Source organism: Trachemys scripta, chromosome 7 (assembly GCF_013100865.1).
Source record: "Trachemys scripta elegans isolate TJP31775 chromosome 7, CAS_Tse_1.0, whole genome shotgun sequence".
NCBI classification, from domain to species: domain Eukaryota; kingdom Metazoa; phylum Chordata; order Testudines; family Emydidae; genus Trachemys; species Trachemys scripta.
In genome coordinates, this window is record NC_048304.1 from 30,388,895 (window position 1) to 30,413,486 (window position 24,592).

General features: G+C 52.4%; 1 protein-coding gene across 3 annotated transcripts in view; it reads right to left on the reverse strand.

The window, feature by feature from the left end:
- The window catches only part of DNAJC4 (DnaJ heat shock protein family (Hsp40) member C4), a 74,664-nt gene that overhangs the window by 17,591 nt on the left and 32,481 nt on the right, over window positions 1–24,592 (reverse strand). For all 3 annotated transcript variants that reach the window (XM_034777615.1, XM_034777616.1, XM_034777614.1), the window contains one exon: window positions 1,056–1,261. In XM_034777615.1, coding sequence (XP_034633506.1) covers window positions 1,056–1,261 — 206 coding nt within the window. The remainder of the gene's footprint in view (window positions 1–1,055; window positions 1,262–24,592) is intronic.

Consider the following 24,592-nt stretch of genomic DNA (forward strand, 5'->3'; position numbering starts at 1 on the left):
CACGCAGCCCCTCTGGAACCGTCTCTTCCCAGGGCTGGGAGATGCAGGGAGGGATGTCCCAGCCTGGGGACCCCTGCGCCAGCTGGGAGCACTCGCTTCACAGTGTGTCTGCTGGGGTCACACTCACTCACTCCCCTGACACCTCCCCCCAGCAATGCCTAGGTGATGGCATGCGAGCTGCAGGGATGGCCCTACCCTGGAGAGCTGCCAGCCCTTCTGGGGGGCCCGGGGCCGCTGCAGGGGACTCAGTAGCCAATGCAGCCAACCCAGCCTTGCAGTCCACAGACCTCATTTCCCCATCTGGGGTAGGGCAGATATGTGGCTAGATGGACCCACTAGTCCGATCCAGGGTGGCAGGCAGGATACTGGGCTAGATGGGCCCCTTGGTCTGATCTGGGGGGTGGGGGTTACTGGGCTGCATGGGCTCCCTGGTCTGATGCAGGGGATGGGGGTTACCAGGCTGGATGGGCCCCCTGGTCTGATCCGGGGGGTGGGGGTTATAGGGCTAGATGGGCCCCTTGGTCTGAGCCAGCACTGGGAGGATAGTGAGCTATCATATCTCAAACCAGTCTTTGCGGGGGGCTGGTCTCCACTGTGTTATGGAGACAGCGGCCCAGGTGGAGCAAGCTACGGAGCCAGGTCATTAGCGTGAGTGGCGAGCTGGTATGGGGCGCGGGGGCGGCAAGGGCAGGATGGGCTAAGTGGCCTTTTCCTGTTTAGCACTTCCTGACAGCCTGATGCTCAACAGCTTGTCAGTGGCGGCTGCTCCCATTTCAGCCGCAGGTCCCAGCACCTCTGCGCTGGCCTGAGGTCCCTGTGCTGGCCCTTCTCAGCTCAGACCCACACAGGATTAGCAGGGGCTCAACACAGCCTGGGTCTCCTCACTGGCTCAGAGCCAGTGTGGGATCAAGGGGCGCAGACATGGTGGGGGAGCAGCTGGGTAGAGAGGGCTGGAGGTTGGTCTGATTCACGTTGGCAGGTGGGGGGATACCAGGCTCCGATCCCTTACAGCAGCATCACCTCTGTGCCCTGTGCTGTGGCCCTGGTGCCCTTACCTGGTACTAGGCCTGGGTCCCAGGTCTGTGAAGTCAAAGGGGCTGTGCTTGGGGCTGCTGCCCGTGGTGGGCCAGGCTGCGTGCCAGGCCCGCTGGCTGTCATAGAGCCTCCTGCTGCCCTCCTTGCTCAGCACCCGGTAGGCCTGGTTCAGCTGGATGAACTGGCTGTGCAGGTCGGGATTGGTGGGATCACTGTCGGGGTGCAGCTGGGGGACACAGAGACAGAGGGGAGGGTGAGGGCCTGGGCAACAGTATTGCCCTGAGGATCTGCCAGCCCAGGGGAGCCAGCAGAGAAGCTTACACAGCAAGCCAGTGCCTGGCCAGCCAGGGTGTGAAGCTACAGCACGCCCACTTGCTGTCCACTAACTGGCCATATACACAAGCCCTAGTACACCAGGGGAGCCACAATGGCAAAGAAGTGCTAGTGTAGGCCTGACTGCTCCTATCCATACTCATGCACTCCCACACCACATGCACACGCAACCCCAACATGCACCCCTCCCCCCCACATGCTCATGCACCCCCAACATGCACACTCATGCATTCGCCCGGTTTCCGCACAACACACATCCACCCCACCCCCAATCCTAGAGCCCAGGCCAGCAGGCTCAGGAGAACAAAGCTACAGAACCTGCCCCCAGCACTGCATGCCTACCCCACTCCCGTCAGAGTCGGCCCATCGCTCACGTTTATGGGGTGCAAATCCCCCTGGAATGTAAATAGGCTCCTCATTAAGCCTTGCCGCTCGCTCTTAGACCTTGCACTGCCCCCGCTTGACGCAAGTACCCTGGGGGCCATGCTGCCATGAGGTCACACAAAGGGCCTGGCTGGAGGCTTGTATACCTGCCAGCTTCTGTGTTGGTCATGGGTGACATGGGAAGCCAGCTCCCAGGGGGACTGGAGAGGGAGAGCCCATTTCACTCCATCCCTCCAGGAGCAAACTGCAGGGGGTGGTTGTTTGGTGACATGAGTTTCATTGGGTCTGTCTCAGGCCACATTTCAAACGCCACTGGCCCAGTCAGGAGAGACGGTGTGTGTGACAGTCTGGTCTAGTGCCCAGGGCACTGAAGTGGGTGTCAGGACTCCTGGAGAGTCATTAGATGAGGGGGTCCCTTCCAGAGCCAGGCATAGAACCCAGGTGCCCTGCCTCTCATGCCTACCTTTCTCCACACATTTTTTTTACTGGGCTGGGGAGGGGAAATACAATTGTTAACAGAAGAGTGTGCGCAAGCTTGTGCAGAAGGATGCATGCATGCACTTGTGCATGTAGGCATATGTGCCGTCATGTGGGTATGTGCCCGTATGCACACGAGCGACCAGGATTCTGCACCAGGTTGGCTGAGATAGCAGGGCCTGGATGCGAGTGCCCTAGAGGCTGGTCTGATTCCTCTATCTCACAGCCACAGGATGTCCCTGAACTAATCCCTGGCTCAACTAGAGCAGATCTAACACTGCTTGTGATGGAGAATCCACCATAGCCCCTGGGAAGTTGTTCCATTGGTTAATTACCTCACGGGTACAAACTGGCACCTGAGCTCTAGTCTGAATTGCTTTAGTTTCAGCTCCAGCTGAATCCAAGCATCTCTGGCCAAGGTCCTTCCTCTGCGCTCATTGCCTGGGCATGGAGATGCTCTCACTCCTGACTCATAGGCCCCAGAGGCCTCCTGGTTCAGGCTGCAATTGCCTTTAACTGGACGGAAGAAAGGGCGCCGGATACTTCCAAAGTTAACAGCCAACGATTTCCGTCCCCAGCAGATGATGACTCCTTTGTTTCTGCAGACTCCTTCATCCCCAGGTGCGCAGGGCCCTGCTCCCAGCCAGCTGGGCTTGGCGGCTCTACTCATCAGAGCAGCTGACTTCATGCTTGGGACGAAGAGGAGAAGGGGTGGAGGATCCAGACGGCTACCCACTGGCCAGGAATCTGCTTTGGGAGCTGTGATTTGGTCCTGCTCTGTACAAGCAGCCAGGCCAGGCTGGCCCCAGGAGCTTGCCAATGGCCTATGGCCACCTCTTTGGGTTAACCTTTTGCTTGCCTGCATGCAAAGATCTCAGAGCACAGGGAATCCAGTCTCCAAAACCTGCCTCAGTTGAGACACATGGACAGCGGAAGAGGCTCATCCAAAATCACATTGTAAGTTGGTGGTGGAGCAAGGACTGAACCCAGGTGTGGAGAGGCTCAGCCACCCCTGCCACTGTCTGCTACCCTCATGCTAAAGCCCAGGCCATGTGCAGCCAGGGGTCAAAACACTCCTTTTATTTTATTAGATTTATGTTTATCTATTTAATAGTTTAATAGACAGAAAAGCCCAAAGCAAACGTGTCGACCTTCTTGAAACAAAACACTTTGATGCTGCCCAATCAACATTTTTGTTTGGAAATTTTGGCTTTTTGTTACAATTTGGAACTGATTTTTTCCCAAAATTTTGGAGTTTTCCACAGAATGGAAATTGTGCTTTCCAACCAACTCTGGATTTAAGCTTCTTCGCTTTGGCTGGAAATCTACCAGCATCTCCCCCAGCGCTAGACCCTCAGCCCCAATTCTCAAAGGCCAGGGGACACCTTGGCCTTTTACCTTTAACCTGGCCTTGGACACTGTGCAAGCAGCCCTAGACACACAGAGGAGTTTACAGTGCTTTCAGGGAGACCCTGGCCCCTACCTGGCATTCCTGAGGACAGGCTGGGACCAACTGGTGACTCCGCAAACATCAGAATCCAGGCCCGCCAGCCCTTGTTGTGTTCTAAACCTAGAGCCCTCCCAGCTTAGCATAAGCAGGAGCTTCAGGGCTTAGTCAAAAGGTATCAGAGCACCTAGGCAGCAGGGTTGAGTGGTTAGGGCACTGGACTGGGAATTAGGAGACCCGAGTGCTATTCCCAGTTCCGCTACTAACCTTGGGCATGTTGCTTCCCCCCCTACCCTTTGTCTATTTAGGCTGGCAGCCCTTCAGGGCATGGACTGTATCTTGCTATGAGCTGGTGAAGTACTTGGCATAACAAGGGGCCTTGATTTCGGTTGGGGATCTGTGCAGTGCCCAGCAAGACAGGGAGCCCCGATCTTGGTCTGGGACCCGTGCAGCATCCACCACAACAGATGCCCCGATCTTAGTCTGGGGTCTGTGCAGTGCCCTGCATGAAAGGAGGCCTGATCTGGATCTGAGACCTGGCACAACAGGGAATCCCAATCTTGGTCATGGGTCTGCGCAACAACAGGCGCTGGGCAGCACTCAGTGCTGTGGGACTACTGGACCTCAAGAACTTCCCTGCTCTCCAGCCCTGGATCCCCCATGCTGCTGTCTCTCCATGATTCTGCTACGACCCAGCTGTCTCTTGCAGGCTGGTGAGAGCTGTGAGGTTATCATAGAAATATAGAGCTGGAAGATACTTCAGGAGGCCATTTAGTGCATCCCCCTGGGTTGAGGGAGGACCACCTATATCTAGACCATCCCTGGGCGGGGTCTGTCTAACCTGTTCTTAAAAACCTCCAAGGAAGGGGGTTTCACAACCTCCCTAGGTAAAATGTTCCAGAGTTTCACTAGCATTAGAGTTAGAAAGTTTTCCCTAATGTCAAACCGAAATCTCCCTTGTTGCAAACTATGATTCTTTCTTGTCCTGCCCTTGGTGGACATGGAGAATAATTAATCCCCGTCCTCTTTATAACAACCTTGTACACATCTGAAGACTGTTATCATGTACTTCCTCAGCCTTCTCTTTTTCAGACTAGACATGCCCAATTCTTTCAACCTTTACTCACAGGTCACATTTTCTAAACCTCTGATCACTTTTGTTGCTCTCCTTTGGACTCTCTTCAATTTGTCCACACTTTTCTTAAACTGTGGTACCCAGAACTGGACACAATACTCCAGCTGAGGCCTCACTAGTGCCGAGTGGAGTGGAACAATTACCTCCCATGTCTTACATACAACACTCCTGTTAACACACTCCTTCCACAAACACAGACCACTCTGAGACCTTTTTGCTTGTAAATTGTGTAGTTTATAAGAGTGTTTTAATCCCTCCTCCAATACACAGCAGTGTCTCCACAAATTTACACATTGTATCTCAACTTTCTGACCCCTTCTCCAAAAAGGGGGGGTGGTGAGGAGTCTCTTCACAGAAGGAGAGGTTACTCACCTTGTGAAGTAACTGGAGTTCTTCGAAATGTGTGCACCCTTGTGCCTTTAATCTGAGATTTTTGGTAGTAATGCCTGTTTGGCCCGCACATGTGCCCTGTGCTTTCTCATGCCCACTCCAAGGCTATATAGGACTGTGTGGACGATCCACCCTCAGTTCCTTCTCTACCACAAAGTCCCCAGAGGACACTCCAAAGTGGAGGGAAGGAGGGCAGACAGTGGCCCACCCATGGGGGACACATCTCAAAGAACTCCAGTTACTGGAGGAGAGTAACCTCTTCTTCTTCGAATAGTGTCTCTATGGGTGCTCCACTTCAGCTGACTACTGAGCAGCACCCCCAGCTAGAGATGGTCTTCGGAGCTGACACCAAGACTGAAGACAACACAGCATTTCCAATGGCAGCATCTGATCTAAAAGACTGGACCACTGAATAATGCTTGGAGAAGGTATGTATGGAAGAGCAAATGGCAGCCTTACAAATGGTCCAGAATATGGACATTCTTGAGTAATGTCATAGAAGCAGGTAGAGATCTTGTGGAATGGGCCAACATCCTAGAAGGAGGCTGCATATCTGAAGATTTATAGCACAATATGATACAGTCAGAGATCCATCTGGAGAGTCTCTGGATGGAAATGGCCAAACCTAAGGTAAGTGGCCAAAATAAGGATGGAACTGATTATGTACCAATTCCAGAACTTTACTGCTTGGGCACAAAGGGAAGGGGATGTGACTCCTCCCTGTTGGCTGAGATAGAACATGCAAACTATGTTGTCTGTGAGAATTTTTATAGACTTCTTCCTGGTTAGAGGCAGGAAGTGGATACAGACAGTCCTGACTGCCCTCAGTTTGAGGAGGTTGATGTGTGGTCATGTCTCTTAGGCAGATCAATGTTCTATCTACCAGGTGACCTTTGTTAATAATAGCCTGAAACTGCTCATGCTGGTCAGCCGGCAGATGCTCGAGAAAGGTGGTAAATTTGGCATAATTTGAGTGATTGTATTTAGCCATGAGAGCTTGATAGTTTGGGATCCTAAACTGAAGAGTGGAGGATGAGTAGGTCTTTTTGCTGAATAGATCAAGGCATTTTTGGTCCTTATCATATGATGTGGCTTTCACATGATGTTGTCTGCCATGTTTGTTCACTGCCTCCACAACCAGGGAGTTTGGTGTTGGATGGGTGAAGAGAATCTTTAGCCAGTGTGTAATATTTCTTATAGGCCCATTTACTCATTGGCAGAATTGTTGCAGGGCTCTGCCAGATGGATTTTGGAGAATCCAACAGGGCCTCATTAATGGGCAGGGCAACCTGAGTAGTTGTGATGCCCTGACCATTTCCAAAGGAATCTGAAGGGAATCTGCAGTATGCTTCATTAACTCTTGGAAGTGTCAGACATCATCAGCCACAGTCAGTGGAGGAGGCATAACCACTTCATCTGGGGAAGATGAAGAAATATTTGTTTGGGGAGCAACTTCTGTATCTGACCAGGCCTCCTCCTCCTCAAAGGATTATTTTGTCTGAGGTAACAGCAGAACAGTTGGAGTAGGGGAGTGTCTCCCCCTGTATTCCCCACGAGAGAGACTAGGGTCATGGGAAAACTGCTGACGATATACAGCCAAGGATCCCAGTACAGCCACTGGGGAGGTTCAAAAGGCATTGGGGGTGGCATTCACTGGTGCTCAAAAGGCATTGGGGGTGGCATTCACTGGTGCTCAAACCAGACCAGGAGAACACGGGACAGTCTTTGGTGCAACTCCCCCATCTTGTCAAAAGTGTCAGGATGGAAATCCCTTGTCTGAAGTGTTGGGGAACCCCGGATTGAAATACTTGAATTGGAGGGAAATTCCCCTTCAACGGGAGGAGCCCCAGCACTCTCTGAAGGTGTTGGACAGTCAAGGGGTACCAGAGAAAGGTCCCACCTCAGTGACTGTGCTTGTCTTGGTACTGATAATCTCTCAGTACTGAGTAACAAGAGAGACTCCGACTTCTCTGAAACAAGTAGGTCCCTAGAGAATCTGAATTCCTGCAGTACAGGGTGTGTTTGAAGAGCAGGGCCCTGTTCCATTGTCAGTGTTGAGGGCATATGGTGCTCTGGTAAGAATACTCTGATCGAAGTAGATGGTACTGATGAGGATGCCTTGTGGGGGCACCAAGACCATATGTGAGACATAGCATCTTCCCAGTACTGACACTGAGTTAGCAGCTAGCTTAGATGTTGACAGTACTGGAGGAATTGTGGGTACCTTCTCTTAGAAAGGGAATGCTTCAATGATGCAGCGTCCTTCTTCTGCGGCACCAAAGGTTTCAGTACCTGGGCATGCTTGCTACCCTTTTTCTCTGCTGAGCCTAGAGCTCCGGCCACAGGATTGGTACCAAAAGTGTCTGGAGCCTCAGTCATATCCAGGGTGGAACTAGAAGTCTCTGTAGTGGTCTTGTCCTGCAGGGGTCAAGGTCTTTTTGAGGTGCATTCTTTCTGTGAAGAATGACTCCGTTTTCTGTGGGTCTTCTCCGTGGATTTTCCGCGCATAGACCCAGGTGAACATGCCAAAGTTGACAGGGAACTGTGTTTGCTCAGTGACCTATGTTCTAGGGAGTCACCCGACCTGGATCTGAGGCTGGTTGGAGGGAACACTCCTCATTAAGAGTCTCAGTTTTAGCTCCCGATTTTTAATGACCCTGCCCTTAAAAGTGGCGCACATGGGAACGCTTTTGCGGGATGTGATGCCCTCCCAAGCAGCGGATACAATGGGAATACCTGTCACTGACCAGGAAGGCCTCCTGGCAAGAGACGCACCACTTGAAGCCCAGAGAGCCTGGCATAACTCAGGGCCACAGTATGTAGCAGGGGAAAGTCTCCTTCTCCAAAGGGGAAGAGGATCAAGAGAAAGTCTCTCTAAATCCTTCAATAAAAAGTAAATAAATTAACTAAAGGAAAAAACCCAATGAACTGAAGAAATGTAATGAGGCTAAGCGACTGATCCATCTCAGATGGTTGAGAAGGAATTGAGGGTGGTTCATCCACAGAGCCCTATACAGCCTCCAAGCAGGGCATGAGGGAACATAGGATGCACACGGAGCCGAGCTACCAAAAATCTCCGACTAAAGGACAAGGGGGTGAGTGCCCCTGAAGCAGAGCACGCAAAAGGACACTATTCAAAGAAGACTTTCATTGGCAGGCTCCTCTAGCCTTCTGTTTCTCTCCTTCTCTTCCCCCGAGCACTCCTCCCAGTGCCCTCTTCTACAGTTTCCCGGGGAATGGGTAAATCGGCATATTTACTCAGCAGTCCCAGTCTGGCCTGGTAGTCAGGTACACCTCAGTCCAATTAGGCCTTCTCCAGGTGAATCTAATTAGTACTAACAGTGACCAGAGTGCAGGCTCAAGTGCCAGCCCTCAGCACTCTGTCACAACACCCCAGAATGATATTTGACTTTTTCTGCAACAGCATCAAATTGTTGACTCATATTCAATTTGTGATCCGCTCTAGCTCCCAGATCCTTTGCCACATTACTGCAGCCTGGCCGATTATTCTCCATTTTGTGTTTTGGCATTGATTTTTCCTTCCTAAGGAAGAGCTCTGAATGTGTCTTTACTGCATTCATTTCATCTCTCCACCCTTTCCCAGCAGATCCATACTAGAAATGACTCTGTTACTCTCCATACCTCTCAGGAGAGGTCTTCCAAAGCCGTTGCTCTGTTGACTCAAGAAAGAGGTGTTAATTTTTCCCTCCCAGCTGTCTTCCATCCCCAGCCCCCGCCCAAGTCAGCTGCCTAAGCTTTTGCAGAGTGCTGTGATGCTAATCCAGCAATGGGGCGGGAAGATGGGATGGACAGGGCTAGCCAAAGCCCCAGTGGAGGCTTTATCACCGAGCATGGATCAGCAATCATCTTTGTTCCAGACGACACATCTCAGGCCTGGCCAAACTTCACTGATATCACTCCTCTTGGCCACGGAGCTAAGCAATAGGAAAGCCTCCCAGGCACAGGATGGAGAAATCCAGAGCAGTGAGGCTGTGTCCCAGGCATCCCAACATGCTCCCGCTTCCAGCTCTTTAGCCAAATCAGCTATCGAGCTGCTCAGGAATTATTCTGTGGAAAACACCAGTTCGCCAAACCAAACCGTTTTACGGGAATGCATCGGTTTTGAGGAAGCTTTAGTCGGGAAGATTTCCCAGGCTCAGAATGGGATTTTTCGTCTTAGAGAGAGACATGCGCCAGCAGGGCCCATTTACCTGGGCAAGATCACCTCTGCATGCCATTCCCTTGCCGCACTCCAGGATAGCATTCAGCTGGGATGTGGGAGACAGAGGTTCAATCCCTGCTTCGAATCAGACAGAGCAAGGATTTGAACCTGGATCTCCCACATCTCAGCCGAAAGCCTATGCCGGGGTGACTTGTTCTCAAACCAGAGAAGGGTCTTGGTTTAGTTCCATATTGGAATGGAAACAAATGTTAAAACATTGACTTTTTTATGATGCAGAATCTTCGCTTTCCAGACAGCCTCAGTCAATTTCCTTTTGAACTGCTGTCCCCGGGGAGACTCACTGCTCGGTGTGGAGTGGGGTTCTGATAACACTTCCCACCTGGCTCGTCACCCCAACAGCACCAAGGAGTGCGATGCTCATGCCATCTCCCTATTTAAAAGGGGGGGAGCTCGATTCTGCAGCCCAGACATCACTGATATCCCCCCATCTGATGGGTACTTAAAGAACAGGGAAGAGCAGCTCTGAGTCCCTGATGGAAAAAGCCTTGTGAGTGAAGCCAAGAGGGTCCCATAGAACCTGATGGGATTCAACGAAGAAGCAGACCTTTTCTATAGGGGGTCGGGAACCACGGACTGGGGTTGAATAGGAAAAGAGAGAACACCTGTAGATAGAAGCTCTCATCCCCTCTTCAGTTCTATAGGGCTCTCCCCTAAAGGTAAACCCCTCCATGTGGGGCTAAACTGGAATACTTATCACAGGGGCATGGGAGGTAAGAGACAGACACCCCAGCAGCAGCAGGGCCCATCCCCCTGGGCAGGATTGTCCTCTACATGCCATTCCCCTGCCCAGCACAGAAAGAGACACCCAAGCAGGACCCAGTGCAGTATGCTCCCCTATGTGCCATTCCCCTGCCCAAGCAGTGGGGCAGAACTGGTGAGCTTCAGCCTGCTCCCACAGACAGGGGGGAGGGTTTGGCCTGCAGAGTCATGGGCCCAGTTGACCCTGTCCCAAAATGCCCTTCTACAAAGAGCTGCAGGGAGTGGTCCAGGCTGCAGACAGCAGGGGCTGCAGGGACCCTTCTCTGCAGACTCCTATCCCCAGCAGCTGGGGCACAGATGTCGGGCTCTGGTCCCTGCTGACTCACTGGGCTCCTGCTCTCTGCTTTGGCTCTGGAGTTTGGAGCCAGCCCAGCCCCAGCACGGGTGAGTAATGGGAAGCCATAGGCAGGGCTGCGATCCAGAGGAGTGGGTGGGTTGGGGCTCAGCTTGGCTGCCCAGCTCTCCACTTGTGTGACAAGAGCCAGCCTTGGGAAAGGGGGTGGGGCATGAGGCAAGCCTCCTCCCTGCTGGGTAATGGCATCTGGGACTAGAGAGAGGCTGTCTCGGCTGCTCCATAGGGCTGGCCAGATGGCAGAGGAGGATCCTGGCTGATTTGGACCCCCGCACTTCAGGCTGGGAGACTCAACTGAATGGGACCCAGCAGCGGCAGAGTTTGCAGCCAGACTCCATTATGTGTATCCCACTGTGCTAGGTGCTGCACAGACCTCAGCTGAAATTGGAGCCCCGTCATGCTGGATGCTGCACAGACCCCAACCAAGGCCAGAGCCCCCCATTGTGCCAGATGCTGCACAGACCCTGACTGGCACTGGGGCTCTCATTATATTGGGTGCTACACAGACCCCAACTGAGACTGGGGCCCCCAGTGGATCAGATGCTGCCCAGACTCTGACCCAGATCAGGACCTTCACTGTGCTCAGTGCTGCACAGACCCCCCCATCGTCCTAGGCACTGCACAGCCCTGGATGGGGATATGGCTCATTGTGCTGGGTGTCGCACAGACTACAACCGAGATTGGGGCCCCCCCCCCGACTCATAAATTGCAGAACGGGTCTGAAATCAAGAAGATGAAATTCAATAAAGATGAGTGCAAAGTACTTCACTTGGGAAGGAAAAATCAAATGCCCAAATACAAATGGGGGAATAACTGGCTGGGCAGTAGTACTGCAGCAAAGGATCGGAGGGGTCTAGTGGATCACAAATTGAATCTGAATTGACAACGTGACGCTGCTGAGAAAAAGGCAAATTTCATTTTGGGATGTATCAACAGGCATGTCATAGGTAAGACATGGGAGATAACTGCCCTGCTTTACTCACCACTGGGGAGGCCTCAGCTGGAGTACCGTGTCCAGTTTTCGGCACTGCACTTTAAGAAAGATGTGAATAAACTGGAGAATGTCCGGAGGAGAGTATAGGTTTAGAAAACCTATAAAGAAAGATTGGAAGTACTGGGCCTGTTTAGTCTAGGGAAGAGAAGGTTGAGGGCGGACATGATAACAGTCTTCAAATACTGAGGGGAGGACACAAAAGAATCAGCTTAACTTGCAGCAAGGCAGCTATTAGGAGAGACTTTCTCTAGCGAAGCAGTGGAACAGGTCAGCTAGGAAAGTTGTGTCCCTGGAGGATTTTTAGAACAGGCTGGACGTGGATGGTCTCGGTTTACTTGGTCCTGCCCCAGCACAAGGAGATGGACTAGGTGACCTCTTGAGGTCCCTTGCAGCCCTGCATTTCTATGATTCTAGGATTGCACAGCAGCCAGCTCAGGTTCTGACCTCGTGAGCCTATCCCATTGGCTGGCATGTGTCACGCCTGCTACTGATATTCTAGCCGGCTTCTTAATGGTCCAGAAGGGAAGCTTTGCTAAGCAGTAGCTGCAGTAGGAAGAGCAACACAAATAAAGCAGGGGCTGCTGGCTTGCCTTCCAGAAATACCGAAGCTGGAACAACCTTCAAATGCTATGACTTCACAGGGGCCCATCTGATCCTCTACGTTCCACAACAGAACCAGCTTGCTATAAGGGGTTAACAGCACAGGAGCCAGGACACCTGTCTTCTAGTGCCAGCTCTGGGCAGAGGAGTGGAGTCTAGTGGTTAGAGCAGGGAGTCAGGACTCCTGGACCTGGGTTCTACTCCTGGTTCTGGGAGGGGAGTGGGGTCTAGTGATTAGAGCAGGATGGCTTGGAATCAGAGCCCCTGGCTTCAATCCTTGGCTCTGCCAATGACTCCCTGTATGACAGTCCCCTTTTCTGTGCTTCATTTCCCCTCGCCTGTAAATGACTTTGGAACAGAGGCTGTCTCACTACGTGACTGCGCAGTGCCCAGCATCACAGGGAACTGATCTCCGTCTGACCCTGTAGACGCTACTGTAATATGAATAACAATAAAGTAGACAGTTACGGAATAGCCTGTCCAGAGGCTTCTCCCTGAACCCCGCTATATGCGTGAGGGCAATCAGGAATAAGGAACAAACTGGTGGAAATGGGAATCAGATCCCACATAGAAAGCGAATACACTCTTTGCCAAGCCTGAATTACTGCTCCTTTTCTGTTCCTAATGCAGCTGGAATTAATACGAGCATTTTTTTTGCTTAAAGAAAAAAATAACAGCATCAATTTCCAGTCCCTTATCACCCTGGAACATCTTTGTCTGAGCCCTTGAGTGATGCCAGCATCGCTCTGGAGAGCGGGTTTGTAAGTGAGCCGCAGACGCTCTGCAGGCACAAAAATATTATCGTGGACAGGGTGTTTTGTACAATTTCATTGGTGATTCAAAGGCTTGTTTTATTGTTTAAAAGCTAAGGGCTTGATCCTGCTTCAGCTGAAATCAGTGACAACACAGTCCCTTTATTGTAGGTTTTGTGGTAGTGCCTAAAGGTAGTGTCTAAAGATCAGGGCCCTGTTGTGCCAGGCGCTAGACCTGGTCAAGATCAGGGGCCCCATGGACGCTGCACAGTCCTCGACTGAGACCGGGGCCCCCACTGTGCCCTGGGAGATGTGGTCCAGCTGGGGAATCCTGCCTGTAGAGAAGAATGGAAGCATGAGTCTACACACCCCCTCTGACCCAGCTGGGTGGTGCGTCTTGGGAGTCACAGAACTGTGGGTGAAGAAGCCTGCACAGAATGCAGCCCCTTCATCCAGGATGGATCTTCCTTCGGCCCCGGAACTGCCAGCAGAAGGGCATTGTCTAGGACGCTGTCCTACAGAATCTCTCTCGCAGCTCACTCTTGCTGCTGCAGTGGCTTCCATTTGCAATGCTTGTAAGTTGCATGCACACTCGGCCGCTGGCCACAGCAAGGGTGCCGGTGGCTGGAGGCCAAGCCTGTAGCTTCGGCTGAGCTGGTGGCGATCACTGCTGCAGTAGCTGCCACTTGTGGCTAGCTCGTTCCCACCATACAGGTCTTGCCTCTGGTTGTTCCTGCTCCTACAGTTGGGTATTATGGGAGCCATTAGTGCAAGCATGGATGGAGCTCCAGGGTACATTGGTGCATCCATTGCGCAGGTGTGATAGGCCAACAGCCATGTCACGCCCACCAGGTCCCTCCCATGGTCAGTTTGCCATCAATTGCTTTCTTTGGGAGTCACAGGTGCTCTCAGCACCTTGCAGAATCAGTCCCTGAGCATGGGTGCACCCCCTGAAAGAGCAGGGCTTTGCCTCAGTGCATTGCTACTGTACTCTACCCCAGAGCAGACTGCAGCCCAGCAGACCATGCCATGCACCATGTGCTCCTAGGGATGACTGTGATGGGAGTGCATCTGTCCTGGGACTCTGCTCAACCTCCTTTGGGGGTTTCTGTGAGTGGGACATGCCCCACATCTTGCCTTTCCACTCAGGATGTGGGAGCAGTCTCTTTGGCAGCATCTCCATGCCCAAGTGTTACCGATTGTTGTGCTGGGTGAGAGCCTGGCATAGAAAGGCATGAAACTCCACCTTCCCCAGCTCTTCATGTCATCAATTTCCTAAGAGAACAAACTCCCCAGCATAAGTCAGAGAGCTGATGTTTGCACTTCTGAGAGCTGAGGATAGAACCCAGGAGTCTTGGCTCCCAGCCCCCACCACTGTAACCATTACACATTACTCCCCTCCCAGAGTCAGAGACACGACCCTGGAGTCCTGACTCCCAGGCCTGCTGCAGTCACCACCAGACCCCACTCCCCTCCTAGAGAGCTGGGAACAGAACCCAGGCATCTCCAGCATTTTGCTTTCTCCCCACTGGGATACCTAGGCGACAGAGGGGACGGATCTGCACTGCTGGCTAATTGCCACATCTCAGGGCACTCCAATCACACCCCGATCCCAGCTGATGCACGTGGCCCCACCTCATTAGAGCATGGAGGAGGAAAGACTTGGCAGACGCTAAGGAGTTAAGACGCCCCTGTGCCCTGACAAGCCTATAAATCCTCATTAAGGGGTTTTTTGCTAGCTAAACGATTTGACGCAAGAAGTGGGGCCTTGAGGTTGTTGTTTCAAAGCAACAGGTCAGAGCCGACAGATGGACCTTCCCATCTCATTAACTGTCCCAGGGAGGGAGGGAGCGGGTGGCTCCCTCTTGATGGACCAGATTCGGAGCCCACTAGCACCCGGCCCCATCACTATGTCCGGGCTGAGCTCCCCAGATCCAGATGGGACTGGAACGCTCCTTCACTTCTTTGGTGTTTGGAGCCTTTCCCTCTCTTGTCCCCCCTCCAAACTCCCTCAGCCGGTGCTGCACAATCATTCCACGTGCTGTACCCCCAGGAGGGCAATTCACCACAGCCATGAGAACATTTCACAATGCAGCCCTGGGGAATGGACTTGGAGGGGATCCTGTACACCACACACACACTGCATACGTGCCACACACAGAACATGCACACGCACTAGACACCTGCACTGCATGCACATCCGTACTGCATGCGCACTCACACTGCATGCTGAGCATGTGCACTCACAGCATTCACACACACACACACCCCTCATCTGTCCTAGCTTGCACTTTTGCACCAGTGCAAACCTCTCATGGACCAAGCAACTCTCCCCAGCATGAGTTGTCCCAATGCCAGCCATATTTTACAGCAGTGCAGCATGTTTCATGTTTGCCTGATTTGCCAGCACCTTGCACAGCCATTTGCACAGCTGCGAGCGTGACCCACACCCCAGTCAGAACGGAAGCACTTTGCACAGTGTGAGTGGATGCACAAGTGCAGCCAGGCTCCTGGTGAAAGTGTGCTGCAGTGGTAACAAAGTGACTGGCACCGGGGCTGCATGCCCTTGTGCCACAGAAACAGGCAGACAGAGCTTACCTGGGCTCTCTGAGGCTGCTCTATGTTTATACCCCTGGCTAATGGGCAGCTCCAGGCTGGCCAAGCCTGTAATCCATCCCAGCATGCCAACACAGTGCTGGGCTTGGCAGTAGCACCCTCTGCTGGCTGTCAAGGAGACTTGGATGGCAGAGGGGAGCAGGGTGGCTGGGCCCACAGGCCCGACCTGGGTCAAGGTGCAGCTACAGAGTTCAATGGTGATCTCGTCTCTAACAGAAGGACTCCCAGCATGCAATGCTCTGAATGACAGTCAGGTGCCTGGCACCTTGCTTGTCCATGCCAGCGGGCGGCCCTGCTAGCAGCTGGGCCAGGGCAGTGGGTGTTCTTGAATGCCTGCAGCTGAACCTTCCCCTGCTTTGCTGGTGCCAGTCCCTCTCCTCCCCTTTGCTTCCAGCTGTTCCCCTTTTGCCTGCATCTGAGCCGCTGCAGACCGGTCCCTGGCGCGTTCTACTGCTGATCAGTTTCCCCCACCCAGGGGCCTCCCCAGACTGTGGCAGAGAAACAGCTGTCAGGGAGCTCTCACTCCATTCAAGGGGTCTCAGTGCATGGGTAGAGGGAGATCACTAATCCACAGATAGAGAAACTGAAGCGTGGAGTGGCCAAGGGGCTTCCCCAAGTCACACAGGGAGTCAGTGACAGAGCTGGGACTAGAACCCAGGAGTCCTGAGGCAGTTTAATAGGAATAAGCAGCAAATAAACAGGCCTTTCTATATCACTCTCTAACCTGGGCTCCAGCTGAGGTTTCAGAGCACAGGGCTAAGGCCTTGGGGCATGGCAAGCCATCATGGCTCCCACCTCTGCAGCAGCCCAGCTGGGGCACAGCTCCAGTGCCTTCTCGGGTTAGCATCAGAGGTGGGGCTCTGTAGTCATTGGGAAGGGACACTCTGTCCCAGGAAAGCCCCCCTTTGCTGCTTTGGAACATGCCTCCCACAGTCTGGGTTCTGGGAAGGCTGCCCCCTACAGCCCATATGCCAAGGTGCAGTGGGCACCCTGCAGTCTGGGCACTGTGCAGGCTGCCCCTGACACAAGGTCCAGGGCTGACCCACTTCCTTGTTATTACATCCAAGGTTGCAAAAGTACCACTTCCTAAGCAGCAGGTTAAACTCCTCCCTGCTTCCCCTTCATGGGTCAGAGCAAGCTAGCAGCCGCAGCACAACCTGGTGGATAGGGTGCTAACTGGGACTTGCAAGTCCTGGGTTCCTTTCCCTGCTCCAGCCTCCATGTGGAGTGAGCTGCTGTGGGTGTGTCTTCACTGCAGAGTGTGCCTGGCTCTGGGCACCCAGGTTAGCCACACTCTCCTGCAAGTAGCCACGCCCATGGAACTAGCCCACGCTGGTGTTGCAGTAGCCCGGGTTAGGCGCTGGGATTTCTCGAGGTGGATTTCCAGTGGTGTGGCACCTACAATTGGACCCAAGCTTTTCAGGTTGGCACCTAAACAAGGCCCAGGGGACCTCAGCCCCTCACAGTGCTCCTTGGACAATCTGGCCTCCGTGGCAGGTGCTCTGCCCTTCTGAAAAGCCATGCCTCAGTTTTCCCACCTGTAAAATAAGGATGGTATTTCCCTGCCTCCCAGGCAGCTGATTACTGACAATGAGGTGCTTGGCTACTGCCCCATAGACGTGTGGGCACAATGGGGACAGATACTCAGACCCAAGGGGCTCTGCAGGACATTAGCAGGTGCTGCTCCCCTCCTGGCTCAGGGAGATTTCCTGTGTTAGGTAACCTCTAAGGAGCGGGATTACAGACCTCGTGTTCACTATGGCTCGCCACAGACTTAACGCTCACTCGCTATGTTGTAGCAGGAGAGTCAATGTTAAAGCCACCAGGCCAAACACCACACCCTTGCCTTGCCACTGGGGTATCAGCCGATCATTCTAAGTAGTGCAGGGCCTGTTTGGTATAGCGTGACCAGATAGTAAGTACTGTATGAAAAATCAGGATGGTGGTAGGGGGTAATAGACATCTATACAAGACGAAGCCCGAATATCGAGACTGTCCCTTTAAAATTGGGAAATCTGATCACCCTAGTTTGGAAGCAGGATGGGAGACCGGGGTTTAATGCATGGAAAGTTTGGGGTAAGAGCTCTCTCCCTTTGCAGTCAGTGCTGGCCCCAATGCCGCAGTGCAACTTTAGGCGGCACTGTTCTGCAGAGAGTGGGGTGTGAGTATGCACAAGGGTGTCCATGTGAGTGTGAGTGCACAAGAGTGCCTGTGCAAGATGCCCATGGGAGCATATGAGGGTGAGTAGGTAAGTGTGTGCAAGGGTGTGAGCTGCCCATGTGAGAGTGCATGAGGGTGAGTGTGTGTGCGTGAGTCCACGAGCTCGCGCAGGTCGCCTGCCTGGCGCCCAGCTGGGGTCAGGGAGAGGCGGCTAATAGAGCAGAGGAATGTGCCCCCAATAACTAACACGATGTTAACCATCTCCTCAGGCCAAGCCGGTCAAGCCAAACAGGGAGTGGGAAAGAGCTCAGTTAAAGATTGATCAAAGGCCGGCTGTCTCCAAAGACATTTCAACATCGCTGTGTTCGCTCTTGCCAGTTTATGACACACGCCCCTCCCCGGCGTTAGAGCAACAAGCAAACGGAGCCCTGCTTGGCTGGAGGGAGAACACTCCAGGCACGCGGCCCTGCTGGCCAGCCAAACTCTCAGCAATTGCAAACAATAGCTCAGGCCTGGAGTTGGAGGCCAGAGACGGGGTTGGCGGGAGCTGGCCAGACGGTAACTCTTCCCTGAGGTGGGGCCTGGATAGCACAAGGCACGGGGCTGTTCCTAGAAGGGATTCTGAGAGAGAGGACATGGGGTTAGTATTGTCACTCATAGGACATGACTTTGCTATCGACACTGATTTTAGGTGGAAGGCACCCAGATGTGATGGTGATGGGAAGCAGGAGAAAACCCTAAAATAGATTACAGTAATGCCCAGAGATTGCATCCGGGACTGGGGTCCCCATCAGCTAATGCATGTGCCAAGGCAATCTGCTCTGAATGCCTCCCCCAACCCCTAGCATTCCTGTCTTTTACCCCACTCCCCCACCCCCCATGCACACACACACACAGCATTCCTTCCCGGCAAACTGTGTTCTTAGGAAGGGGAGGCACACTTTTTTGGGACCAATCATTTCACAACTTGGACCATGGAAGGCAGCTGCCATGAAAAGATTCCCTGGCTCAGCTGTGCAGGGGGCTGGGCAGAGAGGCAGCTTAGGTTTCCCACCGGGAGTGAAAGAGTCAATGGTCTCCTCGATCAGGAGTGGTTGAGCGAAGAGCAGCCCTGCCTCACCGGCACCACCCAGACAGTGGGGTCTGTCACATAGGCCCATGCAACACCAGATGCTAGCGGAACAGGGATTAAAGAACTGAAACACAGGAGGGATGGGAAAAGCCTTGTGGGTAAGACACCGAGCTGCGAGTCAAGAGATCAGGGTTTAATTTCTGGCTCTGCCACAGACTCCCCGTGATCCTGGGCAAGTCATGTCACCTCTGTGCCTTACTTTCCCTGCTTGTAAAATAAGGAGACTAATTCTTTGTGTATTTAGACTATGAACTCTCTGGAGCAGGGAATCTCTCTCACTAGGTATCTGGGCAGGCCCAGCACAAATTGGGCCCCCATCTCAGCGGGGGTCTGGCACAAAAGTGGGCCCAATCTCAGTCAGAGCCTCTAAACACAGGGGGAGGGATAGCTCAGTGGTTTGAGCATTGGCCTGATAAACCCAGGGTTGTGAGTTCCCCCCTTTAGGGGGCCACTTAGGGATCTGGGGCAAAATCAGTACTTGGTCCTGCTAGTGAAGGCAGGGGGCTGGACTTGATGACCTTTCAAGGTCCCTTCCAGTTCTAGGAGATGGGATATCTCCATTAATTTAATTTAAAAAAACACAGCTGTCATAGAAATAATAATGAGACAGTCCCTGCTGGATGTGCCCAAAACATGCCCAGCACAGATGAGCCGTTTCCATATTGGAAAGTGGCCACCGAAAAATTCCCCCAATGTTTATTTCACTTGAAAATGGCCAGAAATAGAGGACATGCTCGACATTCTAAACTGCACGTTTCTCTGCAAACCAACAGCTGCTGGAGGGGATATCGCTGCTAGGCGCAGGTGGGGTGGAATCATGTGGTAGGAGGGAATAAGGACCTTTGGGAACAGCCCCCCTATGGGGCGGGGGGAGGGGCTCTCCAACAGCATTTGCGTGAGATCCTCAGCTAGAGCTCTAGAGACTGACCCCAGCTGAGAAGCAGCCCCCACGTTTCCAGGCCAGTCCCCAAGTGTTTTGCCCTCTGCTCCCAGGAAGTTCCTCATGTAGTGAGGGAGTTGAGCCCTGAAACCATGTCCCTAGCTCATGTGCCTCCTACAGACCACAAGGCTGCTGCTCCTGGCCCTGCCCAGAAGCTGGGAGCTTTTTCCAACTGATTGCTGGCGGGAGAGTTATATGCTGCTTGGAAGCAGTTTGTTAAAGGCTGGGCCCCAGGGTCGAGCTCTTGCTTCCTGCACACGCGAAGGGGACAGAAACAGCTGCACGCAGATGGTCAGGGATGTTTCAGTGTGCATGCTCCTTTGACGTGGGTGACTGAGGATATAACTCCTTGCTCCACAGGGATACTTGGCTTAACGCGTTGATTGTTATGATTACAGTAGTAGAAACCAGGTTGATATCAGGGCCCCATCACTCCAGGTGCTGCATAGACCCTCACCAAAATCGGAACCACCATTGTGCCAGGCACTGCACAGATCCTGACTGAGATCAGGGCCCCCATTGTCAGGGCCAGCTCTGGCTTTTTTGCCGCCCCAGGCAAAAAAGCCTCCCGCCGCCGTCCCTCCCCCACGGGGAGCACGGCAGGGGAGGGTGCCGAGCCTGGCCGCGGGCCCACTCTCCCTGACCGGCCGGAGCACCGGGCGAGGGCGGTGAGCCCGGCGCGGCTCTGCTGGCGGCCGGAGCGCTGGGAGGAGGGCGGAGAGCCCAGCCAGGGCTCCGCTCTCCCCGGCGGCCAGAGTGCCAGGGGGAGGGCGGTGAGCCCAGTCGTGGCCCCGCTCTCGGGCCGGAGCGCCGCGCCGCCCCCCTCGAGGTGCCGCCCCAAGCACTTGCTTGGTGGGCTGGTGCCTGGAGCCAGCCCTGCCCATTGAGCCAGGCACTGCACAGACCCCCACTGAGATCAGGGCCCCCATTGTGCCAGGCGCTGCACAGACCCCAGCTGAGATCAGGGCCCCCATTGTGCCAGGCGCTCTGCAGACCCCCAGTGAGATCAGGGCCCCCATTGTGCCAGGTGCTGCACAGATCCCCAGTGAGATCAGGGCCCCCATTGTGCCAGGCGTTGCACAGACCCCCACTGAGATCAGGGCCCTCATTGTGCCAGGCGCTGCACAGACCCCAACTGAGATCAGGGCCCCCATTGTGCCAGGCACTCCGCAGACCCCCACTGAGATCAGGGCCTCCATTGTGCCAGGCGCTGCACAGACCCCAACTGAGATCAGGGCCCCCATTGTGCCAGGCGCTGCGCAGACACACAGTGACAGGCAGTCCCTGTTCCAAAGAGCTCTCAATCAAAACAGACAAAGGAAGGATCATTATCCCCTCTTTACACATAGAGAAACTGATTCCCAGGGAGATGAAGTGACTTACCCAAGGTCGCTCAGGGAGTCTGTGGAAGAGCTGGGAACTGAATCCTGATGTTCTAAGCCCCCCTCCACTGCCTCACCCACAAGCCCACATCTCTCCTGTTTTGCGCAGAGAGATTTCCCAGGGTGCATTTCAACCAGACATTTAAAATTTCATCCCAGTGTCCCAGCCCATGCCCACTTCCCTGCTGTCATCCTGCTCCTAGTAACTTTAAATGCAGAGCATATCTCAGAGACCTCCCAGCCTGGAAGTCCCATCAAGACTGCACTGAGAGAGACGTGAGTGATTGGAGCAGGGACAGACTCCCGGGAGTCTCTTTCTCCCAGTTGCAGACTAGCTTCCACTGATGCTGCAGCCAGCCCACATGCAGGCATCACTGCGTGATGCTCTTCGAGATCTCCCTTCACCAGCAGATCTTTACACACACCGGGCTGGGCGGCCCAAATGCACCTCCCCTCTGCCCCCACATGCAATTCTGAGTGTATCACCAACCCAATCTAGCTATTTATATGACCCCATTATTGTAGTATCTGAATGCTTCACAGTGTTTAATATATTTATCCTCATAATCCCCTGTGAGGCTCCCATCATGCCAGGTGCTGCACAGATGGCTGGGATCAGGGTCCCACACAGTGCTGGCAGCTGCACAAGACATCCTGACCAGAACTGAGCCTGCCGCTGTGCCAGGCACTGCATAGACCCCTGCCCAGAAACAGGGCCCCAGGCCAGAATTGGGGCTTCCCACCATCCTGGGTGCTGCACAGACACACACTGTGAGATAGTCCCTGCCCTGATGAGCTCAGTGTCTAAATAGACAAAGGAAGGATCAATATCCCCATTCTACAGATGGGGAAACTGAGGTGCAGAGAGGCTAAGTGACTTGCCCAAGGTCACACAGGGAGCCTGTGGTTGAGCAGGGGCTTGAAACCAGGTCTCCCTAGTGCTCTAACATCTGAGCCAGTCTCCTCCTCTGGCACAGTGCATTAAAACCAGCCACACAGGTCCTTCAGACATGAACAAAATGGGTACAAATGATTCCAGGTCTGGAGAACCTGCCTTGAAGTGAAACTGAAGGAATTTGATCAATTTAGCTTATTGAAGAGAAGATAAGGAGATGAGTTGACCCTGGTCTATAAGCACCTCCATGGAGAGGAGCTTTCTGAGAGCAGAGGCTCTTCAATCCAGCAGACAAGACAGAATGAGATACAAGGGCTGGGAGCTGAAGCTGGAAAAATTCAGACTAGGGAAAATCGTTTTTAACAGAGAGAGCGGTTAACTATTGCAGAGATGTTATGATGGAGGGTGCTGGTGGCTGCCAGCAAGTGTGTCTTTAATCTCTGCGCAATCATAGATCCTGGTAAAGCTGATGGGCCTTCCAGCACCTTTCACTCAGGCTAAATGAGGGAGCAATTAAATGAACCTTTGTATAGTCATAGCTGAAACAATAGAAGCCACTGCCCAAGGCATGGACCAGCATGGCAAGGCCTGGGAAGAAGCTGAGCCATGTGGCTTGAGGGGTTTCTCTAGAGACTGATTGCAAACAGGGGGGCTGGAGTCTTGGTTTGGTTACAGCTGTCTGAGTGTGTGTGAAAGGAATCAGAAAGCAAGCAAGGGAGAGAAGCACATGGTAGCCTTCTCTGAAATGCTTCCAGTTTCACATGCAGGGCCATTTAGACAGGTAGAACTGCAGGGTCTCAATGCATGGATGAGAGAATGGTGTTTGGAAGAGGGTTTTAGGTTTATTAAGAATTGGGGAATCTTTTGGGAAAGGAGGAGCCTATGCAGGAAGGATGGGCTCCACCTAAACCAAAAGAGAACCAAATTTCTGGCATATACAATTAAAAAGGTTGTAGAGGAGTTTTTAAACTAAGAGCTGGGGAAAATCTGACAGGAGCGGAGGAGCACACGATTCAGATAGACACATCCCTGAGAGGAGGATTTATTAAAGGGGATACTTTATATCCTAGGAAAGAGGAGAGGATAGAAGTTGATAAAGTACAGGGAGGAACTGAAGAGAAACAGTCAAATGAAAAAAGAGTCCCATTCAATTACATCACATGAAAGCAGACAACTAAATATTGACCAGTTTTATAAGTGCAGGTATACAAAAGCAAGAAGTCCAAATACTGAGATGGGTGAACTTGAGTTGCCTGGTATTAAATGAGAATATTGCTATTATAGGCATCACAGAAACTTGGTGAAATGGTGATAATCAATGGGACATAGTAATGCCAGGGTATAAAATATACAAGAATGACAGAGTAGGTTGCAGTGGTGGGAGAGTGGCACTATATGTGAAAGAAAGCAGAATCAAATAAGGTAAATATCTTAAACAAATCAAACTGTACCAAAGAATCTCAATGGATAAAAATGTTATGCTTGAAAAATTAGAGTATAACAATAGGAATATACTACCAACCACCTGACCAGGATGATGAGGGTGACTATGAAATGCTCAGGGAGATTTGAGAGGCTACAAAAACAGAAAACCCAATAATAATGGTGGATTTCAACTACCCCCATATTAACTGGGCGCATATCACCTCAGGATGGAATGCAGAGATAAAATTTTTAGACACCATTAATGACTGATTCTTGGAGGAGCAAGTCCTGGAACCCACATGGGGAGAGGCAATTCTTGATTTAGTACAAAATGGAGCACAGGATCTGGTCCAAGAGGTGAACATAGCTGAAACACTTGAGCAACCATAATGTAATTAAATTTAACATCTTTGTATGGGAGAAAATACCAAAGAAACCCGCCACAGTAGCATTTAACTTTAAAAAGGGGAACTACATTAAAATGAGGAGGGTAGTTAAATGGAAATTAAAGGGGACAGTCACATGAGTGAAAGCCTGCAAGCTGCATGGAAACTTACTATAATAGAAGCTCAAACTACATATATACCCCAAATAAAAACAAAAAACCCCCAAACCAGTAAGAGAACCAGTACTGCTTCCAGCAGCTCCCATTGGCCTGGAGCAGCGAACCGCGGCCACTGGGAGACGCAATCGGCCGAACCTGCGGACGCGGCAGGTAAACAAACCGGCCCGGCCCACCAGGGGCTTTCCCTGCACAAGCGGTGGAACAAGTTTGGGAACCACTGCTTTATATAAATCCATGGTATGTCCACACACTGAATGCTGCACGCAGTTCTGGTTGCCCTAGCTCTAAAAAGATACAACAGAATTGGAAAAGGTACAGAGAAGGGAAACAAAAATGATTAGGATATGGGACAGCTTCCATACGAGGAGAGAATAAAAAGACTAGGTCTGTTCAGCTTGAAAAAAAGATGACTAAGGTGGGGATATGACAGAGGTCTATAAAATCATGAATGATGTGGAGAAATTGAATAAGGAAGTGTTATTTATCCGTTCCCATAACACAAAAACCAGGGGTCACCCAATGAAATTAATAGGCAGCAGGTTTAAAACAAACAAGGAAGTACTTCTTCACACAACG